We start from the raw sequence: 26,391 nt of genomic DNA, 5'->3' as shown, positions 1-26,391 counted from the left end.
CTAAGTAGAATATTGCGACGTTTAGTGGCAAAATTCGAGTTCCCCGGCTCAAACATCCATACTTCAAAAAAACTCAAGATCTTTTGGAAAAATCGCCACTGTTCGTGAAAGTGTATTACGGTACGGCATCTGTAGCAGTCAATTCCGTTTCGTTCACAAGAACATGTTAAATTTTGCATGATGATTTGGCCCTGTACCCATTCGAAATCCAACTGACCCAGCAGTTGAAACCAAACGACCATACGCACATACGCGCCTTATGTTCGCTATTGGGACTTTGGAGCAGTTAAAAGTTGATCCCAATTTTTGTCGAAAAATCATCTTTACGGGTGGGGATTATTTTTTGGCTGAATGGGTACGTGAACATGCAAAAATGCAGGATTTGGGCCGACACCAAATTTCGCAAGATTCACGAGGTTCCAATGTATTTAAATAAATTTACGGTTTACTTTTTGATGTAGATTTTGGGCTTGAGGCATCATCGGCCCGTATTCTTTAAAAATGATGCTGGCCAAGCCTTCAACGTCAACTGCGATCGCTGTAGATCGATGATCACCATCTTCTTATTGTCTGAATTCGATGATTGGACACTGAAAACATATGATTTCAAAAGGATAGACCATGAAGAACCAGGGCCTAGTGACTTACAACTCTCAACCATTCCTGTGTGCGAGTAATATTGTCAGGAATGGAGGGGACCTACAGTTTATATGCCGAATCCGAACGGCTAATTTGAGAAAGCACTTTTTCATCACAAGAATTACTCTTGGAGAATTTGTCAATTCCTCGCAAGAGGCAGTACCCGCGATTTTTGTTTTAAATTAAGGTGGCGCAGGCAGGGCTTGAACCCAAGACCCCTTGCAAGACAGTCCAACGCACTAACCAACACGCTACGGGTACTTCAGTACCCGTAGTGCGATGGTTGATAGTTGATGCTATTATTTAAATTCAGCCTGATTTATGAGATATAGTACCTTTCAATTGCGTGTCACGCAGCAAAGCCGCGCTTATTTAACCGATGTTATATTCTACACATAATGTCACTGATAGGGTTGTCAAATATTTATACAACCTTTTGCAACTTGTTTTATTCAATTTAAGTATCGACCCATCGAAGTCTCCTGAAGATAAAGCTTAACATCCTAGATTGCCCAAACGATTAATTTAAATTAAGTTTCTTCTTAAATCATTTAGAACTTTTCAAAAATTTCACAGATTTTTTAAATATTTTCTGACGAACACATTAAATTATTAATTAATTGAATTAAACTTTGAAAAGTTAACTGTTAATCCAAAAATTTCAAAATGCACGTGTATTCATTCTCTTTTATAAGGAAAGTGGAATCCAAAATTTCATGTTATTAAATGCTTTGCTTCACCAATTCAATTAAACTTCAAACTGAATATTTTTGTGATTGTTAATTTTTGGCTCTTGACCTCTCATATCGGATAATTTGCCAAGAGACCAATCATGTCCTTCGAGAGTTAACACAAGTTTCTTACAGAAATCTAAATCAATTTGTACGAAAGAATTGATTTCATTACATATAACTTCTGTGTTCTAACTTAAAGGGAGGGACCTTTGTGTGAAAATGAAAATTCTTTAAATCTAATAATAGAAATAGAAAAATATTTTCGTTCCATTTATTTTCGCTCCTCCAAAAAAATATACCAACTCACCATGATGACAACATTGGCCGAGGAATACAAGGATCTTGCTATAGCAATACGTTGTCTTTGTCCTCCCGACAAATTTATGCCACGTTCACCGATTATTGTCATATCGCCTTTGGGCATCAGTTCTATATCTGGCTTAAGGGCACACGATTCCAGGACCATGTTATATCGTTTCGGACGAAACGACTCGCCAAACAAGATGTTCTCACGTATACTGGCATGTTGAAGCCATGGCACTTGGGGGACATATGCAATTGTTGCGAATCTGCAAAGAGTGTAGAAATATTTTTTTTTTATTTATAAATTGGTGTCAGGTTGCCAAAAAAAAATAAGGACACTAAAAAACAAATAACGGTATTTTGTATCTATTTCTATTTTGATATTATACCCGGATGATTGAGAGAAATGACAAATTTATATTGTGCCAGTTGAAATTTTTTCCCAACTTGGCTTCTGGGATTTTTCCACTTTTTGAGGATAACCTTAGAAGAAGGAAGATACACATTACCAAAATGTGTTTTTACTTTATTTCTTTTTTAATCGAGAAAATGGTTATTTGCTTTTGACAAATGGTTATTTTCTTTTTTTCAGTTTTTCCTCCTTCGTAATGTGCGTACAAAATTGCCAGTGACGAATTTAAATGTGGCAAGCCTCAGGAAAAATAAGGAAATGAGGCAACTTAATTTAAAAAATTATTTCTTAATAAACGAAAACATTCTCTTTTTTTATTTTTTAATAACGAAGAACAAACATTTGTGTACATACGAGTATAAGGGATCGTTTAAAGGCTGTTAATATAAAAATATTTTGTGTGCTTGTTTGGGAATATAATTTAAATTGGAAATTAAAATATACTTTTAATATTAAAAATATTGGAATTCCCAGAAATCCTTAAGAGTTGAAAGGATGGTTAATCAGAAAATTAAAATTATGTTTAAGGATAAATTATGAAATGCATGACTGCTTCGCGCGTAACGGATGCGGGTGTAGCGATGTAAATTATATTCGTATGTGCTTGCTCTTATGGTTCGATTTAATAAATGGTAAAGCTTTAAGCATTGAGAAGAAGATGAAGAGCCGAGCTGAATGGTTTGGGTTTTTATTTAATCTTACTTTTAATGATATTGGTGTAAATGAGTTTTCGTTAAATTCGTGTATTTGCTTGGCAGTTTGGCCTTTAAGCCGGCTTTAACGGGATAGAAGGATTTTATGAAAATAAGAAACAAATATGACCTTGGTATATTGGAGTAGGTAATGCAATCGTTTTCTAATTTCACGGGTTACGAATGTGTTGTGAAATAATGGCAAGCGAAATAAAACCAACTTTTAAAAAGAGGCTGGGATGCGACCCACACTGATAACTTCCCATCCCGTCTATCGATTTGTCTTGCTTAAAAGTTTGTAGGTTCTCCTGTTTTGTTAAAAAAGTTGTCAGTTTAATTATTCTTAAAAAAAATTAAATTACCAACAATAATTTTTAAATCAAGAAATAGTTTAGTTTGAAAATCTAGATTTGTTAAACAGATTTTTAGCGAAAACAAACTTTTGCGAACTATTTTTTGTAGATTTCATTTTTTTTATAGAAAACCGAACTGTTGGATTTTTATAAAAAAAAAAACTACCAAATAACGAAAAAAATATTTTCTGTGAAATAAAAGAAAAGCTATTTGAGTCGAATTTAAATTTTTACGAAGTTTCAGTATTGTTTTTTTTTTTTAGGTTTTTATTTTTTGCAAAAAAAAACTGTCAATTATATTTCTTCCAAATTTGACTGAATGGTTACAACAATATTTTTGACAAGATTAAAGTAGTTTACAGCTAATATCTCAAAGTTTTGAAAAGATATTTGTGTCGAGAATCAATTTTTACCAACTTTTATTCATTTTTTTTAGGTTTTTATTTTTTGTAAAAAAAACTGTTTGAATAAGTTTGAAGGCATAATCTAAAGTTTTTGAAAAGATATTTCGGTCGAAATTCATTTGTTATCAACGTTGAGTAATTTTTTCTTAAGTTTTAATTTTAATGTACAAAACTGTCTATTTGATTTTTCTCAAAATTTTAGGGAATGTTGCAAAGAATATTTCCTATAAGACTAAAAAAGTTTAAAGCTATAATCTTAAATTTTTGGAAAGATATTTAAGTCGAAATTCAATTTTTAACAACTTTGAGTAATGTTTTTTTCTTAGGTTTTTATTTTAATTTTACCAGATTTTAAAAAAGTTATTCTTCGTAGCACAAAATTATTTTGGAGATAACATCATTTTTTATTCGTAAAATTTTCGTGGTGACAATTTTTCTTTTCAGTTTTTTAGATTTCTAAAAAAAGCATTTGATTGAATTTTTTTCCAAACATATACAGGTTTAGTATCACGTTACAATATATAATACAAAATTTAGTTCAAGTCTCTAGCTTTTTGTTACTAGGGTTAACCAAAATGTTCACTTTTTTTTTAAACTGCTATGGTAAAAAAACCACCCACTCTATTTTCTGGAGAGTCCTTTCTGCATCTTTCTGTATTACTATCTGTATAAAAAATGTATTTGAAATCGATATCTCTTCTGGTTCATGTGCTATGAACGACGAAAAAACGCCGCGAACTTACGGACTTACGAACGTAGGTACACACGCACGCACAGACATCTTTCTAAAAATCTTTTACTGCGATACTATGGACCATGACGAGAAATGTCAACATTTTCAATATGACAAATCGGACCCATTAAAAATTGAAATTGTGGTATTTTACAAAAGTGATGTTTTGCAATTTGACAAACTGAAATAAGACCAAATTATTTTCAGAAACAAGGCCAATTTAAATTTATGGTGAGTATAGAAAGTATAAACTTAGGTCGCAAAGGAAAATAACCACAGAAATAACAGAAATAAAAAAAACTGTTGAATTTCTCATGTCAAAAAAACCCTGTTAAAGAAATAACTCGTATGAGAACCGTTTGGCAATATTAGAAAGCCAACTGGGTGCGTCTCAATGAATTCTTCAGGAACTTTAACTGGTCATTGTGCTTCCTCGATAGTGTCGTGGGTTCAAGCGCAGTTATGGTTGCAAATTTAATTCTTTGTGGAAAGAGACATTTTATACCGAATAGGGTAAATTTTTCAAAACTAAAGAGAACTCACTGTCTGATTCCAGCTATAAAGAGGTTATAAGGTTCAGAGATGTACGTTTTCGCATTTATAAAGCCAACACCACTTAGAAAAACCGGAATAAGTTCAAACCAGAACTTATTCCGGAAATTAAGGCAAAAAATACTACAATGGCCTAAAGGTAGTAAAAATGTCTGCTCATTTATAAAAAACGTACGAAACACCACGTCATCCTTGGTTTCAACGCTCGTCTACAGTGACATTCCCTATGTAAGCCCCATTGATTAAGCCAATTCGGTTGAAGCACAATTTGCTGTTAATTCGACACTACCAGAGAGTGTCATGAGTCCTTCTGTTCTTGAGACTGTAAATAATTGTATGAGACTAAACTTCTTTCGCACTCGTATAGTAGAAAGAGTACTGAAAGACCTTGACAAAATGAAATCCACTGTATCCGGATAGTATTCCCCCCTACTGTTCTGAAGAGGTGTTCTTGAAAGCTTGTAAAACTACTGCGTAAGCTTTTCTTACTTCACAGATCTCTTTCTGAGAGAAAAAAAAGGCGAATCCTCCTGCCCCTCTAACTATCGTCCAATAGCACTCACGTCCCTTCTTTCCAAGGTCAGAAGAAGAAGGAAAGCTTCTTAATGGCCGGCAGTATGGCTTTCGTAGCAATAGATAGACTGGTGATCGCATGGTTTATCTCACCGAACAGTGAAACGAATCTGTACATTGATTTGAAGAAAGAAAGATTATTGAACTTGATATTTATCATATGATAGAGTTGGCACCAAGCTAGCTCTCTTATCGAAAATGCGTGCTTTCGGTATTGACAAGTTTTGTTCTTCGTTGGATTAGAAATTACCTTTCTAACTGTTCAATACAAGTTGTATAACACGTTTTATTGGATGGTTTCAAATCTGAAATTCATAAAATAAATGCTGATGTTCACCAGGGCTGCCTTCTGTCTCTGACTCTTTTTTTTTATCTTCATATTTTCTGTCACTTTTAATCAATTAAACTGTTTCGCTGACGACAGTACTCTCAGATTTAGATTCACATCCTTGTCCTTCCGATGTGGAACTTCAACGGCAGTCTATGACAAGGTGATTAAATTCCGATCTCGACAGCATTGTCCATGGGGAATTATAAACCGTGTAGGATTTAATGCTTCAAAAACTCAATGCTGTCTCTTGTCGTTAAAGCGTAACACCTCTCTTATGCCGCTATCGTTGAGTGGGACTTGAATCCAGAAAGCTAATCAATTTTCAGTACTCGGTATGTGCATAACAGATCCACTCTTATGGAATGATCATATATTCGATATTTCCAAAAACGCTGCTAGGTGCTTAAGATTTTTCCGAATGTTTAAGACATTTTTCACCATTTACAAAGCCTTAATTCGTCCAAAATTTGAATATAACTCGTATATTCGGGCAGGTTTAAGTATTTTAGACAGGATCCACAAAAGAGCTTAGAAACTGATAGGCGATAGAACTATAACCGAAGCAATTACGTCACTCGAACAATGCCACAAAAGGTTTTTGCCTTTTGTTGTTCTATCGATATTTTTATAAAGTGATTTGTCGAGTTAGCCAGTTGCATTCCCTCCTCAAACAATTCAGCAGTAACACTCGTAATCCAAGAAATGCACATCAGTCCTTGAGCTCAATTTCGGCCGTACTGTCAAGTATAGAGATTATTTTTTTTACCACACATAGAGAAGCCAAATTTTTTTTTTCCTATCGCTTTGATATTCAAAACATTACAGTATCTTGCACATGAGCTACGAACTTCGAACTGCGAACTGTGGATGTTCGCATATTTTGACTTTTCTTTCACATGAGCTTTATTTCTATTTGCAGACAGCGACGCGACGAATTGTCAATTTATAATTACCCTTTTCAACAAACAAAACAAGAGTGGTATAATTTTGAGGTTAACCTTCCGACCACAACAGGAGTGCTATAACACCCCAGGCTTTTTTTTAGCTTCATTCTTTTTTCTACCGTTTTTCGTAAAAATATTTGTTTTTTTTATGAATTAAGTTTTTATATGTTTTCAACAAAATCTTAATTGTATTGTTTGAATAAAAAATGTATGTTTTACTTTAAAGTATTTTGTTATATATATTTTCTTGGCTGGGGTGTTATGTCACCCCTGTTGTGGTGTATGTATATTTTAAAAGTGTTGTGGTCGGAAGGTTAAGTTGAGCGCGAACAATTTATTCGTTGCAGTGTGGATGGCATGTGGAACGCGTATAAAGTTTGACAGTTCGTAGCAACCACACTGCAATTCGTTGCTACCAAATTGTTTTTACAAAATTGTCTTGTTTTAGCGAACAAAATGCAAATTTCATAATCCTAACATTAGTGCTAATTGGTTTCTTATAATTTAATTGTGTTTTTGTTTGAAATTGACTTTTTGAAATATGTAAAATCCCGTTTTTTCGTTCATCGTTGTTCGCTCTCATGTGGAAGGCTCTTAAGACCAATGTGCTTCGGATCTCCTCAATTTTTTTATAGAAGAAATACAAATTTTAAAAATTTCGAAAGGTATTCAAGACTTTTTTGCTCCTTCTTGCGTTTTTGATTTGTTAACAAATTCCAAACATTTTTGATTTTTTTAAGAAATACTTTATCATTGTTTTTTTTTTTTTACCCAAAAATTTGTCTCATATATTTATTAAAAAATAGTAAGCGGCAGTGGTTTTTATTCTAGATTTTGAAAATATAAATTTATTTTTATAAAATAAAACAAAATTGATTCACAAAATATTCACATACATTTCGAACTCCAATGTACACATGCAGTTATATTTTTTCCTGCATGTTGAAGTCTTAATTTGTAACAAGACAAAGTAGGGCACGAGTGTCATAACTTTGGCGGCAAGAAAAAATAAAGGTTTTCGGTAGAGGGGCTTAATACAAGCATTTTTTTTTACTATCTTCTCATGTTAAGGTGACCAGAACAATTTTATAAAAATTGACTTAAAATTAAAAAAGCCAACACCCAGAATACTACACATAGCAATAAATGGCTCCCTGAAATTACGCCATAGGAAATTACGCCAAAAACTGTTTTGGAAAAAAAGCCCAAACAATTTTGGCGTAAAAAAATAGGAAAAAGCGCCCAAAAACAAAAAGGAAAATACACCAAAAAGTGTGGAAAATACGCCAAACTTTTGGAAAAAGAGCCAAAATACTAAAATGGAAAAAACGCCAAAAAATAAGAACTTTTTGGTGTAATTTCCAAATTAGTAACATGTAAAATTCTGTTATTTGCCGTTATATAATTCTGTATACCATATGAATACATTCGACAAACATGTACTTTTTTGTTTTTGATTTGGAAGAACGAACGGTTAATTTTCTGGTTTTTTTTCCTTATTCGATTAGAAAAAAAGTTTGTTTTGTAGCGTTTTTTGCTTTAAGATTTGGAAAAAAACTAAAAAGTTTATTTTTGGTCGTTTTTTCCTTTTTTGTTTGGAAAAAAAGTCCAAAAGCAAATTTTTGGCGTTTCTTCCAATTAAAAATTGTTTGGCCTTTTTTCATTATTCTAAAAGGAAAAAACGCCAAGAAATTTTCGGAAAAAATAGCCAAAAAATCCGGAATTAACACCAAACTCTTTAGGTTCTTTTTCCTAGGAAAAAAAGCCAAAAAACTGTATGGAGAATTTTTGGCGTTTTTTCCATTTTATTTTTTTGGCGTGATTTCAGGGAGCCCAATAAATTTTAAATAAAGTTGTTTGTTTTGAAATACTTGACCTCAGAGTCAAAATTTATGAAAAAAAGTTAAAAAATTTACTTTGAGTATTTTTTTTCTCATTGTCTTCTAGTTGTTGAGATGATAAAAAAAACTATACTTCTTCATTAAGCCCACAAGTGCCTTTAATTTTAAAAGAATCTTTGCACATGATAAAAATTGGACTCACCCCAAACCTTACAGTAAGCCTTTGTAGGGTTAGGGTTACCATATGCATCTTTGTGATTTAATTTAGTTAATGCAAAACAAGTTTGTTTTCATAAAGTTAAGTGCAATTTGGTTTCTTAAAAAAAAATTCAAATAAATTTTGTATGCACAAAATTTTTCAGATTTAGTTTAAAAATATTTTTAGCATGCAGTTATTTAGAGCTTACTAACTTACTTTTTACATTTAAATTTTGTAAAAAAATAATAAAGATTTAGAGATGTCGAATTCCAAAAAAAAAGTGAAATTCTTTTTAAAAATCAGAAACAGAAAATAATGAAATTTTTAACTTCTCATAGAAAGTTATTGTAATCGGTCCGATTAGTGGAATGAAAATTTTGACATTTCTCGACGTTTCAAGGTCCCTTGTCTCTAATTAAAACGTTATTAGAGAGACCCCTGTACGACCGAGTGTACGTACGAAAGATGGAGAAAGGTTTTTTTTTTTAAAAGATGGGTGGTATTGGTTTTCCATTTAAAAAATGTCGGTCAACAAAAATATCTTACGAACCAATAACGCTAGTGACTGGAATAAAATGTTATATTATATATTGTGGCGTGATAACAAACAAAACATTTTGAAAAAAAATCAATTGTTACTTCGAATATTTTACGAAATGAATGATTTTATCTAAAAAACGATTTATGCAACAAAGAATAAAGCAAAATTTCGAGAAGAATCTAAATGATATTTTTTTTTTATAAAAAAAACCTAGGAAACATTACTAAAACTTGATAAACATTTACTTTCATCTAAAATATCTTTTCAAAAATTAAAAAAATATTGGCTTGAAACAGAAAACATTTTTTTCAACCTTTAGTAAATTTTGTATAAAAATCTCGATATCTCGTGAATAATAGAAGATATTGACTTCAAATTATTACCAATCATCCAATTTGTGTTTGTTAATATAAGAAATAAAAACTTTTAAAAAATGATTCTAAAATTAGTAAAAATTGATTTTCGACTAAAAATCTCGGTAACAAAAACAGATTTTGAAATCAATCTACTCCATCTATGCAAAATATTATTGGTAGTTTTTAAATTTCTTAGAACAATTTTACGGATAACTTGTTTAACATAACACGAAAACCGACAATCCTTTAAAGCAAGAAAAATCGACAGACGGTCTCTTTGTAAGTATTTAATATTATTGATTATTGAATTAGGAATTATTGAAATCAGTCAATTAATTCTTAAGAAAATCTGAAAACAAAATAAATCAATAAAAATCAGAAAATCTTATGGGGGTGTCAAATTATTTTTACCCTACAAAAATAAAAAAAAATCCAAACTCGAATTGGCTAAAAACCTTTGAAGTCAATCAAATAGAATCCGATAAACAGATGGTCAAAATCGTTGGCCCACTTTTTTCGAAATGTCATGTTAGATTAAAACCTTGAGTTCGAAAAGTTTTACGAATGCAATACACACTTTTGTCATAATATTTAAAACTTCCCTTCATACTTAGAAGAGATTGCATCATCCTAATGCACATTTAGTCGTTAATATTGCTGCTTTAAGTCATTTTATGTACAGTAAAATAATGTTTTTTTTTGATTCGAAACAAAGAAGAATTGTAAAATACAATTTAATACATTACTTAATTATTCACATACTTTTGACACAAAAGGGCTTACAAAATTACCCACAGAATCCTACTCTAAAATCAATGTGTCGTTTCGTTAAAAATGTGGTTGTGACAAAAAATTATTTCGACACTCTTCAAATACTGAAAATGTTTATGTGTTCAAAATACCAATAAGTAAGAAAAGCTTTTAAAGTACGAGGTACTTCAACATTTTTAAAATGCTTTTTTAAATCAATTTTTCGCAAAAAGTGTATGCCTTAAGCCTTTGACCTAAGGGGACAACGATTTAATTTGAAGAAACAAAGTTTTATTTATAACAAAAAATATTAGTGGGTCGAACGATTGAATTAATTTTCCAATCTTTTCCATGCCACAATCAACTTTCGTTTCCTTGATTTGACCTATTATTTCCCCTTCACTTGGTTAAGGTACACTACGAGTGTATATATATTTTTTACGTAAAGTTGAAATCATTAATATTTCTGCGAAAAAATAATAGAGTTGTACTTTCGAAATATATACGAAGGTAAAATCATTCATCGATGCGCACATCTGTTTCAATCTTTTTGAAAACCTTCTGTTCTGAATCGCACACACATTATTTCATCTACTCCGAAAATATTAAACCCATCAAATACAATATCGATTTATGTGCGTATATATATATTTCGCAGAACTCACTTATTCCACACAATTTCACCGGATATTTGTTGCATTTCCATTAGTAGAGCACCCAATAGGGAAGACTTTCCGCTTCCACTTTTTCCAACAACCAAAGTGAGCCGACCTGTAAGACAACAACAAAAATTGTAACAAAATGTATAAACAAAGCAACAAAGTAAAGAAAAAACAAAAAAAGAAACATTATTCCATTAAATCAAGTTATACGTCGAAGACCTAGGTGTACAATTGTACGTCTAGAACGTCTACGTATCTCTCCTTATATACCTTTAGGTATTTCCAAACTATCGATCCGCAACATGGTATTGCAATTTGCCCAGGAAAAAAGTCCATTCTTAACGAACAGAGCCAAGTTATCGGCAGCCTGAAATTGCAACGAACTGGTCGATGACAGTTTCGGGTGTTTTGATCTGAACCGTTCGATCCGGGAACTCCGAATCAGGTCTTTGTGTTTTTTAGGTGATGTTTGGCAATCGTTTGTACCGTTCGATTTGTCTTGGGATGCTCGGTGGCTGGAACGATGATGACGATGGTGGCGTTCACCTTCCATTGAGTCGTCTTGTCTTGTTGAATAGTCCTCCTTTTGAAGTTGTTTTGCGTCACGGGCACCGTTACTGGCATTGTCGTGCTTAATCAAATTCTCCGTGGACGAAGCAACTACCGGAATTGGAGAGGGCTGAGGCGATGATAGTTGTGGTGGGCTTGGACTTGTCGATGATGGCTGATTGTTTGGAAGTTGAATTGCAGAATTGAACGTGACAGTGGTGGATAAGGGCGATGGCAAGGAACACGACGACGACGATGCAGTGGGTGTGTATGGTGGAGGCAGAGTAGGAGTTACCCTCTGCATTTCATTTTCTTCGTACATGTCCAAAGATGCGTCACTCTTGCTGAGTATTCGAGCCATGTGGCGGATGCCTTCGAACTGCTTTTGAACTTCACGTTCACGAAGAAACTTCTCCAATCGTCGAGTACTGACAATAGCGGAAATGATTATTGGCACCGTAATGGGAAAAATCAGCAAGGGTACGGTAAGTTGGTTGAATAGAGCAAGAGCCGAGAACAATCGACTTGCTGTAAACTGAACTACCTTTTGCTCACTTTTGTTCATCATCGTTGTGGAGCTTTGCCTAATGTTTGCTGAAATATTACTTCCGTTAGAAGCCACAAGCGTTGTCGATAGAATGGTGTTGTTTATGCTGATATCATCGTCGACGGCACCCATCTTGACGTAAACAGCTAGGGTAACAAATGTTATTAGCACTGTTGATGCATGGGTAAGAAATGCTATAAGTGAAATTGAAAAGTAAGTTTAAAGGAAATGAAAAGTTTTGAAAAGCGAGTGGGTGAATTTAATAAAGACAATGTTCTTGTGTACTTACTCATCAATGTCCAGTAAAAGGAATCTTTGTTAAGATACTTCAATTCCATATTCCTTGCTGTTCGTATTTTATCTCCGAAGACCTTCTCCCAAGCATTCAATTTGATAATCTTAATGCCACACAAAACGTCATGGGTCTTCTTCAAACGTTCATCGGTGCATTTCTACAAAGTAATCAAATGATAAAATTATATACATCTATTTTCAAAGCTCGAATCCTCTGCAGTCTAACACACACTCAAAGGTTCCATTTAAAGGGACCCATAATAGTTGATCAATTAAGAGCTAATTTTCAAAGGAAATATGTATGTGTACTATATAATGTAGTTATGTCCTCTATGGGCTGATCTGGGCAGGGCATATCAGTGTTGATAATAATCCATATTCAATCTGTTTACAGTAAACTATGTACCTACTATAGGACCATTTCTCAGCAAACCAACATTAAATGGGATTATAGAGTGGTGCAGACTGTGTACACAACTTATACAATATTCATTAGAGATTATTTATTTATATATAGATGGAGATACACATAACTTACCGCCACAATTTCCGAGTTATTTGACATTGCTTTTCCAATTAGAAATTGCAAAGGGGTCAATGTAAGGATACACACGAATGAACCAATAATTGCACTCTCTCCCAATTGCATGTAAAGCAAATAAATTACCACGCCAATCTGTTGAAAATGTCGACAAGTAAAACAAAAAATTAATTTAATTAAAGAAGAACTTTAATATGTATTTTAATTGGGCAAAGGGTTTATTTGTAAACAAAAGGGTGTTTCCGATAATCGGCCAACTTAAAGAGTTGTAAATACAACAATTTAAATTGGGTTAAACTTATACAATTTGCCAAAAAAAAACATGTATCCTGTTGTGGAATAACTTGTTTTTTGCAATGGAATAAACCTTGGACTAGAAATATCAAAATCTTGACTTGTGGAATATTTGTTTTTTGATGTTGAAGAGTTTGAAGAACAAAATCTAAAGCTGACATATCTTCTGACTAAGGCATCAGATCAGACATTCAAATTTTATGTAGATGCTGCATGTATAAAGCATTTAACTAATTAATTGTTACTCAACTGACACTAAAATCAGCTGTTTTAACCTTGACTTGGGCAACATCTCATTTAACTTAAATATTTAGACAGTATTTTATTAAATTTTGTTCATACTTTAATACTGAAACACGACCAACTATTAACAGTTATGAGTTAGTATATGGTCAATAACTTTTCGGTTTAGAAAACTAAATATATCGTACGCAACGGTACCAGTTGTTTTTACATGCAGCTGATCGTTTTCTGATTCAATTGTAAGATAGAAACAAAGCTTAGGAGTATACTCATTTTCAGTGTCATTCTCCTGAAAAATTTTGATATTGTGACTTGGGCCAGTTCTACATTAATACGACGAAGTATGGGCAACAATAAAAATCGTTAATTCTTAACCACTTTTTTTTTGTTGATATTTCGGGTATTTAAAGCTTAAGGCTCTTTTACGTAGCCTCTGTTAATTAAAGTCGTAACAAGGAAACCTCCCTGAGAATAAAACCATACTTGATTATATTGTTTGGTTTTTAGTCTTTCGTCTTGTGATCTTGTCGATAATGATTACCGAGTGAGAAATGTGCCTGACCGCTAAATCAAATGTTGTTCTAAAAATATAAGCTTTTATTGTCTGTTGTTTCAATGCCCAATACCAATTGCTACCAACTTCGGGATATGATATCGATGAATTTGGATCATTGATTATCAGCAATACTTTCAGTTGCAGCAGGAGTATGTTTCCATTTCGACTATAACGACATTCATCAGTAACGCTCAATTTTTCTTGAACTTTTTTAAAATGTTACCGATTTTTAGAGTAGATGGTCGATTATACGACCATAATCGACAAGTAATACATCAAAAGTGGATACGTTCGTTACGATTACTGAGATTATCGTAAGTAGAAAACAATAAAATAACATTATGAAATCGTCAAATGTTTTCAAATGTCAGCGTTTTCAACTTAAAGCCACAATCACCTCATATGTATTGTCTTGATAAAACTAATATAAATTAATTTGTATTCCAGTACTGATAATTATTATTGTTACAAAATTGGCTCTATAAGGCATCTTACTAACTTCCCATAGGAAGTTATTGTAATCGGTCCGATTTGTTAAACTAAAAAAAGACTGGGATGCGACCCACACTGATAACTTCCCATCCCGACTGTCGATTTGTCTTGCTTAAAAGTTTGTAGGTTTTCGTGTTGGGTTAAAAAAGTTGTTTGTTGGATTATTCTTAAAAATTTTAAATTACAAACAATATTTTTATATAAGGAAATAGTTTAGTTTGAAAACTCTAGTTTTTTTAAATAGATTTTTAATCGAATACAAATTTTTACTAATGTTAGTAGCATATCTTAAATTTGTACTAATTGGATGAATGAAATAAATTTAAGAGATATCAAACACGATTATCAATTTTTACCAAATTTGCGTACTATTTTTTTTAGATTTTAATTTTTTATTTATTTGTGTCGAAATTTAATTTTTACCAAAGTTTTAGTATTGTATTATTTTTTGTAAAAAAAAACTGTCTAATCGATTTTTCTAAAATTTGTTCCGAATGTTAAAATCAACATTTCTTATAAGTAAAAATGAGTTGGAAGCCATAATCTCAAATTTTTAAAAAAGATATTTGAAATCAATTTTTACCAACTTTTGTTAATTATTTTTTTAGGTTTCTGTTTTTTTTTTTGTAAAAAAATTGTCAATTTGATTTTATTTTAATTTTACTAAATGTTCACAAAAATATTTTTTAAAAAATAAAAGTAGTAGCCAATATATATCATAGGTTTTTATTTTTTATAATAACAACTATCAATTTGATTTTTCTCAAAATTTTACCAGATGTTAAAAAAGTTATTTTTCGTTGCTCTAAATTGTTTTAGAGATGAAATAATTTTGTATTCGTAAAACTTTCGAGGTGACAAATTTTTTCTTCAGTTTTTTTGATTTATAAAAAATACCGTTAGTTGGATTTCTTACGAGAAATATACTGGTTTGGTTTCACGTTACAATATATAATATCAAATTTTATACAAGTTTGTGAGATATTAGGGGTTAACCAAAATGTTTTTTTTTAAACTTTCTGCATCTTTCTGTATTATTATCTGTATAACAAAACTCAATTGAAGTCGATATCTCTACTGGTTCTTGAGCTATGGACAGCGAAAAAAACGTCGCGAACGACACACGCACGCAAAAATCTCTTATTTTGACTCTAAGGACCTTGAAACGTCGAGAGGTGTAAACAATTTTAATTCGACAAATCGGATCCATTACAATAACTTCCTATGTAAAGTTAAAAATTTTCCGACGTTTCAAGATCCTTATAATCTAAATCAGATTCGTTAAATTGATTTCATCTTATAAAAACCTTATTTTTAACATTTGGTAAAATTTTGAGAAAAATCGAAATGACAGTTTTCTTAAAAAAAATAAAAACCTAAACAAAAACTAACTGCATCTTATAAAAATATGGTTTTTAACATTATGTAAAATTTTGTGATAGATCAAATTTACAAAAAATAAAATCGTTACTAAGACTTTAAAACAAAATAAATTGGATGGCGCAACATTCCGTTGAGAACTAGGGCCTAGTGACTTACAACTCTCAACCGTTCCTGTTTGCGAGTACTATTGTCAGGAATGGAGAAACCTACAGTTTTATGCCGAATCCGAACGGCCAATTTTAGAAAGCACTTTTCATGACAAGAATTACTCTTGATGAATTTGTCAATTCCTCGCAAGAGGCAGTACCCATGAAAAAAACTTTAGATGGCATAAGCATCAAGAACTCTGGCATGACAGTCCAACGCACTAACCATAATGCCACGGGTCCTACATTACTAAAACTTGGTTAATATTAATTTTCGACTCAAATATCTTTTCAGAAATTAAAAAAAAATGGTTTCAAATTCCATCTTAAAGAAAATATTATTTTCAATGTCACTTTTTTATACAAATTAAAATCTATATATATTAGATAGAAATAGAAATTAGTAAAAATACATGTTACGCGAAATTGGTAAAAATTGATGTTTAATTTTCGATATCTCTTAAATAAATAAAGGTATTGACTTAAAGATGATTTCATTCTGCAATAAATTTTTTTTTGGAAAAATTCAATCGGTCTTTGTTTATACATATGTATGTATAAGAAATATAAGAAATAAGTTCTTTTTTAGAGAAATTCAACTGACAACTACAAAAAAAACTGATAAGGAATGGTTTTCGATTTCAGTATTAAGGGAGCAAAGAAAGATATGGACTTAAAATTATTTACATAACATAAAATTTTGTTGTGAATATTTTGTCAAAGTTTTAAACAATACAAATCGACAGACGGGATGGGATTGGTAAGTTATCGGTGTGGGTCGCATCCTAGCCTCTTTTTACTCGAGACATATAGGAACTTTGTATATGGCAAGATTTGCATTCGTAACAAATTTCAGTCTCGATATTTAAATCAAACATGACATAACGATTGTAGAGAAGTCAAAAAATGTGGGTCCTTTGATTCTCCCGTCTGCCTGCCCTGGCCACTACAGCTAAAAGCATTGGGTCGATTTACTTCAAATTTGAAAATTAATGCTTTGAACCAATTCGCTTTAGGAGTTTTTTTTTTTTCATTTTTGAAGACTAAAAATAAAAGTAGTCCCCATACAATTTTTTGGTCAAAAATCGAAAGCTTCAAATATATATATTGAAAAAAAACCGCCCTAACGACTCCAAATACAAATTTTGAAAATTTAAAAAAACAGAAAGTATTTTTAAACCCAGCTTCGAACGAATCTCTATTTCAATAATATTTTGTAGTTGAAAATGCATAAAAAACGTGCATATTTCTAAACATGTGCCTAATATAGTTCACTTAGGAGCGTTTTTTTCGCTCAAGCCATTCAAATATGCATATTAAACCATGGGTGAAGCAAAATTATATTTATTCCAACTATCAACATTTAAAAACAATGATTGTAGTGTCAAACACCGTGTCCTGGAAAATGTAATAAATTATACAAATTATGAAGTGGAAATTTTAAAGCCTTTTCTAAAAATATCACTTCACTATAGAGAACTTATCGAGAAAACAAGAATTATTACATATTCAAACTGATAACAAATATAACACATAACGCATCATTAAAATCATGTCATTTTCATATATGAATGTATGAGTGTACTTATAAGTTAAAACTAAGCTAAAGTGATTGGTTGATTTACCTTTAATGGTATTGCCCAAACATAGTGGGCTATCCAGAAGAATGACATAATATTAAGGGTGTCCTCTGACATAAGATTTGTAACTGCTCCAACATCGTTTTCACAACTAATCGGTTTTGTAAAACTCCCTCCATTGTCCTTTAGTTTATTCAGCCTCTGCTTCAGCTTCAACTGATGATGATTATGTTTGTTGACTTGTCCAACTTTACCATCATCAGCCCTCTGGTTATTATTTAGGGTACTCTTTGTTGTACTGGCACTATTAGTTGTTGTTGTTGATGCTGTTGGAGAACAACTCGAGCTTAGGAGTAGTGTTTTTCGATAAATTAAACCTTGCAAGGATGTCTTTATTCGTATTCCAGTCATATTCAAAATGTGTGTAGAGGCTTGCGAAAGAGTGCCTTGTGCCAACGACGCCACAAAAACAAACCAAGCAATGGCCCATCCATTTGACAGCAAATCCGCCCAGCAGGGATGGTAAATTACTATGTCCGTTTTAGACACAAGGGGGACAGGCAAATCCTCCTGATGGTCGTAATGGTTGTTGTACGAGTAGTTCCCTTGGTCAAATGGATACGAAGCCCCAATGTAGGCTCTCCTAAGATTGGCTGAAAGTATTAAACCATTAGATCGCATGTAAAACAATTCCATTGCAAAATCCCTTTTTGATGGGGATTTTACGTAATAAATATTGATGAATTCAGTATTATTACCAATTTGTAGAAAAGTTTTGTCCATTTGTTGCTCCGTCATCGACACATTGTGTTTTTTCGCTTCTAATTCCATCATCAAGGCATCCGATTGGTATTTGTAAAATTGCTCTACATACGAAACAATTAAGTCGATTGAAATCGGCCCGACAAGAGCCGTTAGATCTCCGAAGAATTTCAGCAATCCACCAAGAGTAAACATCGGCCAACTGCTCTTCAAATAGCATAACCATAGTGATGGATGTTTGTTGCCCTGTTGAGTGGGAATTGAGTGGAAATATTTTTGATGAGAAGAGTACGATACGATACGAACATGAATATCTAGAATTTAGTTTTTGAAGTGACGATATGATTGAGTTTTTGATATGCGAATTCGGATGCGAATGCCATCAGTAACAGAGGAGGAAAATGCCTAGTTTTGAAAATTTTCAGCACAGATTAGAATGCTGTAAGGGTATTCTTGTGAACTTGTAGGATTTACGAGTATGAATCGAGAGGAGCGTGTGGGAATTTATTTTCATTTCATAATTTACATTGCTTCCACGAAAATGGGATGTGTTAATTTTGATATTTTTTATATCGAATCTCATGTGAGCCTTTTGAGTAATGTATTGCTTCATAACAGGCATACGGAGATTATTGGGAGAATAATGAAAGGAACACGTTTCGAATCCTCTGGGAAAATAATGTTATGTTTCATAAGAACCTATAAAATTATGGGAATATCCAATATCACTCTTAGGAGGTTGCATATAAAACTTAATCCGGATTTAATGGCATGCGGGGAAGATTAGACTATAGAAATTAATATGTATGGCAAATAGATAAAGTAAGTTGCAATTTAGGTTAAACTTAATCTAAGACGGGTTTTCAATATAGAATCGTATGTTTCATGCTAAAAGCTATCATTTTGGAGAGATAAAAGTTAATTTCCCTTATATATGTATTTGCATTCCCAAAAATGTAATGTAACTAAAGTTATTTTTAAATACTTTTATAAATAAGTACTTTTTAAATTCATTTAAAATCGGCTTAAAAGGGCTTGTCCCCTCGATTCTTATTAAAGGATTGGGTGCCTCTGGTTTTTCAGTTATATTTTTTTCTATAACCAAACATTTTTAAAAACTGATTTTATTTTTTTGTACACATTGACGACAAAACTTACCGCACTTGCTGTTTTATAAATTATTAAGAATTGGTCATAGAAAGCTCTAGCACTGTCTTCTTCACGCATGTGGCCAAGTTGTTCTTGTTCCAAGGGTTCCTTGTAACCTTGCCATAATAAAGGTGTCAACCACCAAAATATAATTTTGGAATAAAATGTCGAATATGTGTGTTTATATCCAATATTTCTTTCGTCTTCATCTGATGATTTTTTAGTTCCTAAAAGAGGTTTGTTCCGCTGCAAAATCAAATCAAAAACAATATTAAAAATTTTTAAACTCGTAGATTCAGTGCATATAAAAATAATTATGAAGTTTTAAGTCAAGTGCTAAGATGTTAAGCGATTTTGAAGAAAAAACTATGTATAATGTATGCTCTTTTCTGACTTCAAAATTTAATTAAAGCAAAAAATAATAATAACAATTATTTGTTTCCATTTTTGCAGGAATTACAAAAGGAAAACAGTCACAGAAGGTGAGTCTAATTTAAGTTATTATAATAACCAATAATAATTTTGCAATTTTACTCACGCACTCATTCATTCATTCATTCATTCGTTCATTCATTCATTCATTCATTCATTCATTCATTCATTCATTCATTCATTCATTCATTCATTCATTCATTCATTCATTCATTCATTCATTCATTCATTCATTCATTCATTCATTCATTCATTCATTCATTCATTCATTCATTCATTCATTCATTCATTCATTCATTCATTCATTCATTCATTCATTCATTCATTCATTCATTCATTCATTCATTCATTCATTCATTCATTCATTCATTCATTCATTCATTCATTCATTCATTCATTCATTCATTCATTCATTCATTCATTCATTCATTCATTCATTCATTCATTCATTCATTCATTCATTCATTCATTCATTCATTCATTCATTCATTCATTCATTCATTCATTCATTCATTCATTCATTCATTCATTCATTCATTCATTCATTCATTCATTCATTCATTCATTCATTCATTCATTCATTCATTCATTCATTCATTCATTCATTCATTCATTCATTCATTTATTCACTCACTCACTCACTCACTCACTCACTCACTCACTCACTCACTCACTCACTCACTCACTCACTCACTCACTCACTCACTCACTCACTCACTCACTCACTCACTCACTCACTCACTCACTCACTCACTCACTCACTCACTCACTCACTCACTCACTCACTCACTCACTCACTCACTCACTCACTCACTCACTCACTCATTCACTCACTCACTCACTCTTCTTGTTTTGTAAACCTGGCTTTTCACCTAAAAGTAACTAAAATCTAACTGTTACGTAATTCATTTATCAAAAATGTCATCTCTCTTAATTACGAATCTGTAAAAACATCAACCAACAACTCATCACTCAAAATGTTATCGGCTTCATAAATCTGATCAATCTGACTTCGTTTGCATTCCTCATAAACAACCCTCCCTTATACTTCACTCATAGAACCACCCACCTATCTAACTGAAAGTATTCACAATTTTACATTACCAATCGATTGATAAGTAGGTAAACGGTTTTTCATTCAAGTTTTTGCACATTCGGTTGGAAATAATGCCAAGTACCAATAATACATACCTAAGTTCATTGTACATTGTATACATGTGCTGTACATGTGTAGGTACATATGTCTATTGAATTTGTTCACCCTTTAACATACATTTATATTGATACAGTCAAATCATACTCAAATTTATGGACATACACTCCAAGTCATAAGGATAGTATCAGGTATTGTTGACAAGTAAAATTGATATTATTTTAGAAATAAAATATATGCTTTTTAGTTGTAGAGAGTTGATTCTCAATTTGACTTTAACATTTGATTTTATTGTCAAGATTTTTTTTAGCAATTTTAGGAGCGATTTTTAAAATTTTTTTTTCTTAGAATATCTAACCGCCTTTGTAAATACTTTAAATAGAATTTATTTGAAGTCAACACCTTTGCTTAAACTCGAGATATTGGATTGGAACATCAGTTTTTACCAATTTTGTGTAGATATTTATTTTGAATTTTATAGGCAACTGTGAGTTGGATTTTTTTTTTTAAATTTTATAAAATGTTAAAAATATGGTGTAATATTTTTTAAACAACTTAGTGTTAAGGTCTCAATATTTTACTAGTAGCATTTTTGTAAATATTTAGCAATTTACTACCGACTCAAAAATTTTAAACCTTTCTTTTCGTTTTGCATAACCACCATTAAAATATGTCTAAATATTGACAGTTGTTAAAAACAAACAAAGCAACCAAACTTAAACGGACCTATTAATTGGAAATCCCATTCCAATTCCAACTTCGAGTGGGCCTGCTACGAGGTTGCTTTGAATGACATTTCCTTGAATGAAAATTCTAATATGATATTTCTAAAATGACACTTCTGTTATTAGCAACTGTTATTTTTTCTCAAAATTCTGTTTTGATTTTTTGTCTAGTAAAAAATGTGAATTTTTAAATTGAAAAAATAAAATTGATCAGCTCATGAAGCAAGAAGAAGCACAGGCTGACCAGTTGGTGGGTCTAGGAGCTTAATCTACGGAGTTGTTTAATCTGTGAGGAGTTCTTCGAAACTCATTTTCTACAAAAACAAAACGTTTTCAAGAAAAATGTATAGTTATTCTATGTATATGGATGATTATACGTAAGTTGGGTAACTCGATGTCACCAACCAATATATAAAAAGCCATATTTTATTTTATTTTATTTTATTTTATTGAGATTACAATTTATTATAAAACAATGGAACGACCTTTATTTAGTCAGTTCTTTTGAATACAAGTTATTAAAAAACACAATAAGTTCTTAAAACGTCAGTCCTTTGGCATGTCACAACCCCGAAAAGAAACAATTAAGTGACTGTCTTTTAAATGTTATCATTGATTTGAGAAAACTTATCAACTTACAACAATCTGTGATATATATAGTTAAATATATACTACAACTTTTAAATTGAAGTGTTTTACACTTAATTTTAAATAAATGGAAAGAAAATGTGTTCAGTTTCATTCGCCAGTCCGTTGGGTGTTACTTTAATTTGAAATTCATGCGAAATATCCACGACTCAACGTCAAATCCCACTTTAAATTATAATGTTGGTAACAAAGTTGGTTGACGGCCACCATAATTTTTCCAGAGTTTGGGTTATGTTTGTGGTCTATACACGTGCTAAGCAAGTCAACACGTTCGTCCTATGGTACGTCGTTATTTTTTTGTTAATCCAAAGTTTATTTTTATTTATTCGTATTAGAATTTAATAGGTTAAAATGTTGATATTGGAAAAATATTAGTCCTGATTATAGTCTCAAATTTTCGTCAGTCCTGTGTCAGGTATATTGTTATTGTTCTTTCATTTCATGATCATAAGAACTTTTAAGTACTATTTACATGAGCACGACGAACGAATGAACGAATATTCGTCGATTTTGACATTTCTTTCAAATGAGAGCTTTTAATTCGTTGCGAATGAACCAAAACAAGAATGATTTATTTGAGTTAATTACGCGCGATTATTTTATTCGTTGCGAGTGTGGATAATGTGGAACGCGAATAAAGTTTGACAGTTCGTATCAACTACAATTTGTTCGCGACAAATAAATTTGTTTTTTTAAATTTATTAATATATGATATTAAAAAGTAAAAGCATTCATCATAAATCAAATAGAAACTATATTGCTATAGTTTTGTTAAATATTTGTGTGGAAATATGTCTTCAAACGTATATAAACTCACATTTAGTAATTCGCTCGTTGGTCACGCTTTTTAGATTTTGTTTACATTATTTGTTTATTACTTGGAAATATTTAGTAAAAATATGTGAAAGTAGTAAAAGATAAGTGAATTACGTTAAATGCCAAAAGTCTGTTTTGAAAACTGATATAGTATTTTCTCCCAGTATTACATATTAATAATTATTTTTAATTGTTACTAAGTGATTTTAATACTTTTAAAACACACGTGCCATTACTAAATCCTATGAGATTTTTACTTATTTTGATTAAATTTCATTATAATACTTTCAAAACTGTGTATTTTATCAGTACCTCGTCAGTCCCCTGGCATTTAAATTTTGAATTCTTTAAATATCTTACTATGTACTTAAAAAATTGACTGGCCCGATTTGGAACAATATATTAATTAGATAAGCCATCATATACACCCGAATTTGTAGAAGTTCGATTTAATAAATATCGTAAACAAAATATCCTCAAAAGTTACCCAACTTACCAATAACTTACTTTTTCTAATAACCAATTTGAATCACTCCAAAAGCAAATGTAATTTGCTTGTTAGCTTTTTTTACAGCTATTGAGCTGTAATTCAAAGCAAATGTTCCTCAAATTTGAACTAGAGCTTCCGTTTGCTGTCACATTACGTAACATTACGTTCTTTTCCTTTCGATTGTCAAACGAAACGTGGAAATCAAAGCTTTATTGTGATAGCATGCATTGAATTTCCCTGGCTGAACTTGGAAACTTCAGGCTAAGCCCAAGCTCAAGCGTGTTTGTGTTTCAGCCATAAATCATATTTCTCAAAAAAAAAAAAAACTTAGCGATACACGTACTTTTAATTGCAGTGAAATTTTTCAAAACTATACCTAAAGTAAAATCTTCCATCATCCAGCTCTTTAAAGAGCGTTGTAGGGACTAAAAATATCGTACTTTACTGCACAAAGCCGAGTCTTCAAATATATAGGCATTTTTATCTTCCGAAAACATTTTCTTAATTTACTTAATTTTATTTTTTGATAAATGAGAGTGTCAAGCGAAAGCCTAAAAGTCACATTGTGTCAAAAATGGTATTCTTTGATGCATACAATTATTAATTTGAATTTATGTCAATTTGGTAGCACGTTACAATGTGTAATATAAAATGAAATTAAAGTTGCTAGCGGTATTGGTAAGAGAGATATATGGCGTCAGTAAAATTTTTCAATTTTTATTTTAAATTGTCATAGCAAAGACACAACAGGCCTCAATTTTTTAAAAATAGTTGGTAAATCTGGTTTTTAAACCGCTTATTAGATCACAAAATCAAAAGCAGTGATCATGTTCCAACCAATATTTAAACATCCATCAGACTAGGGCTATGAAATATATCTAAAGAAACATTAATTCTTCTCTTACGCCTAGAGAAACTCGAGAAGTTCACGGAATTTCACACTATTAGCATCCAAGATCAGGGAAATGTTTTTTTTGTGTTATTTGCATAGTGATGAATATTTACAGCTTCAAAAGCTTTAAAAAGACGTCTACTTAATGAATGGGTTATGTTAAAAAATAACTGGTAGTTTCTTCTGACCAAAGGTGGCACAACAGTCCGTAAAGAACCAAGGCACTAGGCATTACAACTCTCAAACATTCCTGTGTGCAAGTAATTGCAGGGATTGAGGGGACCTACAGTTTATATGTCGATTCCCTTTTTATGTCAAGAATTACTCTCGGAGAATTGGACAGTTCAGATAAGTATTATATTAATATTGAAACATTTTTTCATCAGAAAAAACGACTTCCAACGCTTAAAAAGCACATATTTTCGACTCCATAGTCGTCTTCTAATTCCTTTAATTAGTCGCTTAATATTTACAAATTCTCTATTTGGTTTTTCATACTTTACTCATATTTTTGGAAACCTTGCTTAAAACAATGGAGAAAGTCATCTTAACATCTCAAAATTCGTGCCTGCATCTTTTCTTATGACTCAGAGTGTACACACTCGTCTATAACATTACACAAGGTCTTCTGAAAACTCAAAATCTCACCTGTTTGTATATTGTGTATGCGTCAGTTATGCTCAACAAAAACAAACACAATCCACTGGAGCACTGTACAAATGCTTCCATTTCGTAAATGCTGTTATTGGCAAAAGTGATTTCGGATAATTTATAAAATCGTACAAACGAAATGTAAACCACTGCTGGCACACTTGCATATAAAAATCCTGAAAATAGACAACGAAAAATAAATAACAACAAAATAGACAAACATATCTAAATACATATAGATAGTTATTTTTAGATTCAATGGTTTATATCTATTTGTGATGATAATAAATTGATGTTAAGCCATAATCATTCATAGATATAGACATTATCATGAATAAGTTGATAAATTGGCTTAACCCAAAAACATACACACTATGTGTATGTATTGGAAAATATTATTATTTCGAGAAGTTCTGTTTTTATTTTCTGTTTTAAGTTTTTTTTTTAGAAAAATTAGTGGGCTTAATCAATCTTTTAATCCTTTCAAAGGTGCGTCTCGAACAAAAAAACATTTTTGAAACAGTTATAAAACATTTCAGATTCAGATAAATAATTTTGGAATTTTTTCTTTCGTCTGGATACGCATGAAATAAAAAAGTTTTGTGGGATTGACAAAATTCTTATAAAATATAATAAAAGAAGCCGATAATTTGCCTGAAATTGGTGAAAAAAGCATAGAAAAAAATGTATGATGGTGAAACACTACATTGTCAGTGCTACTTTTAAGTCCAATTTAACGCACAAAATTAGATGCATAAATGTGAAAAAAAAATTTCTGATATCTTTCTCGAAGCGTCCACAATAGAACATTCCTGAACCGTTTTTTAAACAATTTTTCTTTCATGTGAATACACCATTAACTCTACCTTAAAGTAAAAAAGTAAGACTTTAATTGACGGAAATGAAATTCATTGCTGTTGCACTGCAGCAGTTCAGTGACGTAGCCGATGTTGCTTTACAGATTTGAAACATATAGAGCCATATTCAATAACAAAAAATTATTTTTGAGAATTGAGAGTTCTAATAGCA

At 31.5% G+C, this 26,391-nt stretch overlaps 1 protein-coding gene across 2 annotated transcripts in view; it reads right to left on the bottom strand.

Annotated features, from left to right (window-relative positions):
• The window catches only part of LOC129940694 (ATP-binding cassette sub-family C member Sur), a 98,278-nt gene that overhangs the window by 54,685 nt on the left and 17,202 nt on the right, over nucleotides 1-26,391 (bottom strand). For both annotated transcript variants that reach the window (XM_056049116.1, XM_056049115.1), the window contains exons 3-11: nucleotides 25,360-25,538; nucleotides 19,565-19,801; nucleotides 18,403-18,652; nucleotides 17,690-18,297; nucleotides 12,948-13,085; nucleotides 12,405-12,567; nucleotides 11,290-12,309; nucleotides 11,023-11,128; nucleotides 1,681-1,942 (exon numbers count right to left, since the gene is read on the bottom strand). In XM_056049116.1, the coding sequence (XP_055905091.1) occupies nucleotides 1,681-1,942; nucleotides 11,023-11,128; nucleotides 11,290-12,309; nucleotides 12,405-12,567; nucleotides 12,948-13,085; nucleotides 17,690-18,297; nucleotides 18,403-18,652; nucleotides 19,565-19,801; nucleotides 25,360-25,538 (2,963 nt within the window). The remainder of the gene's footprint in view (nucleotides 1-1,680; nucleotides 1,943-11,022; nucleotides 11,129-11,289; nucleotides 12,310-12,404; nucleotides 12,568-12,947; nucleotides 13,086-17,689; nucleotides 18,298-18,402; nucleotides 18,653-19,564; nucleotides 19,802-25,359; nucleotides 25,539-26,391) is intronic.

Source organism: Eupeodes corollae, chromosome 1, assembly GCF_945859685.1.
Source record: "Eupeodes corollae chromosome 1, idEupCoro1.1, whole genome shotgun sequence".
NCBI lineage: Eukaryota > Metazoa > Arthropoda > Insecta > Diptera > Syrphidae > Eupeodes > Eupeodes corollae.
This window is presented reverse-complemented; position numbering and strand designations above follow the sequence as displayed.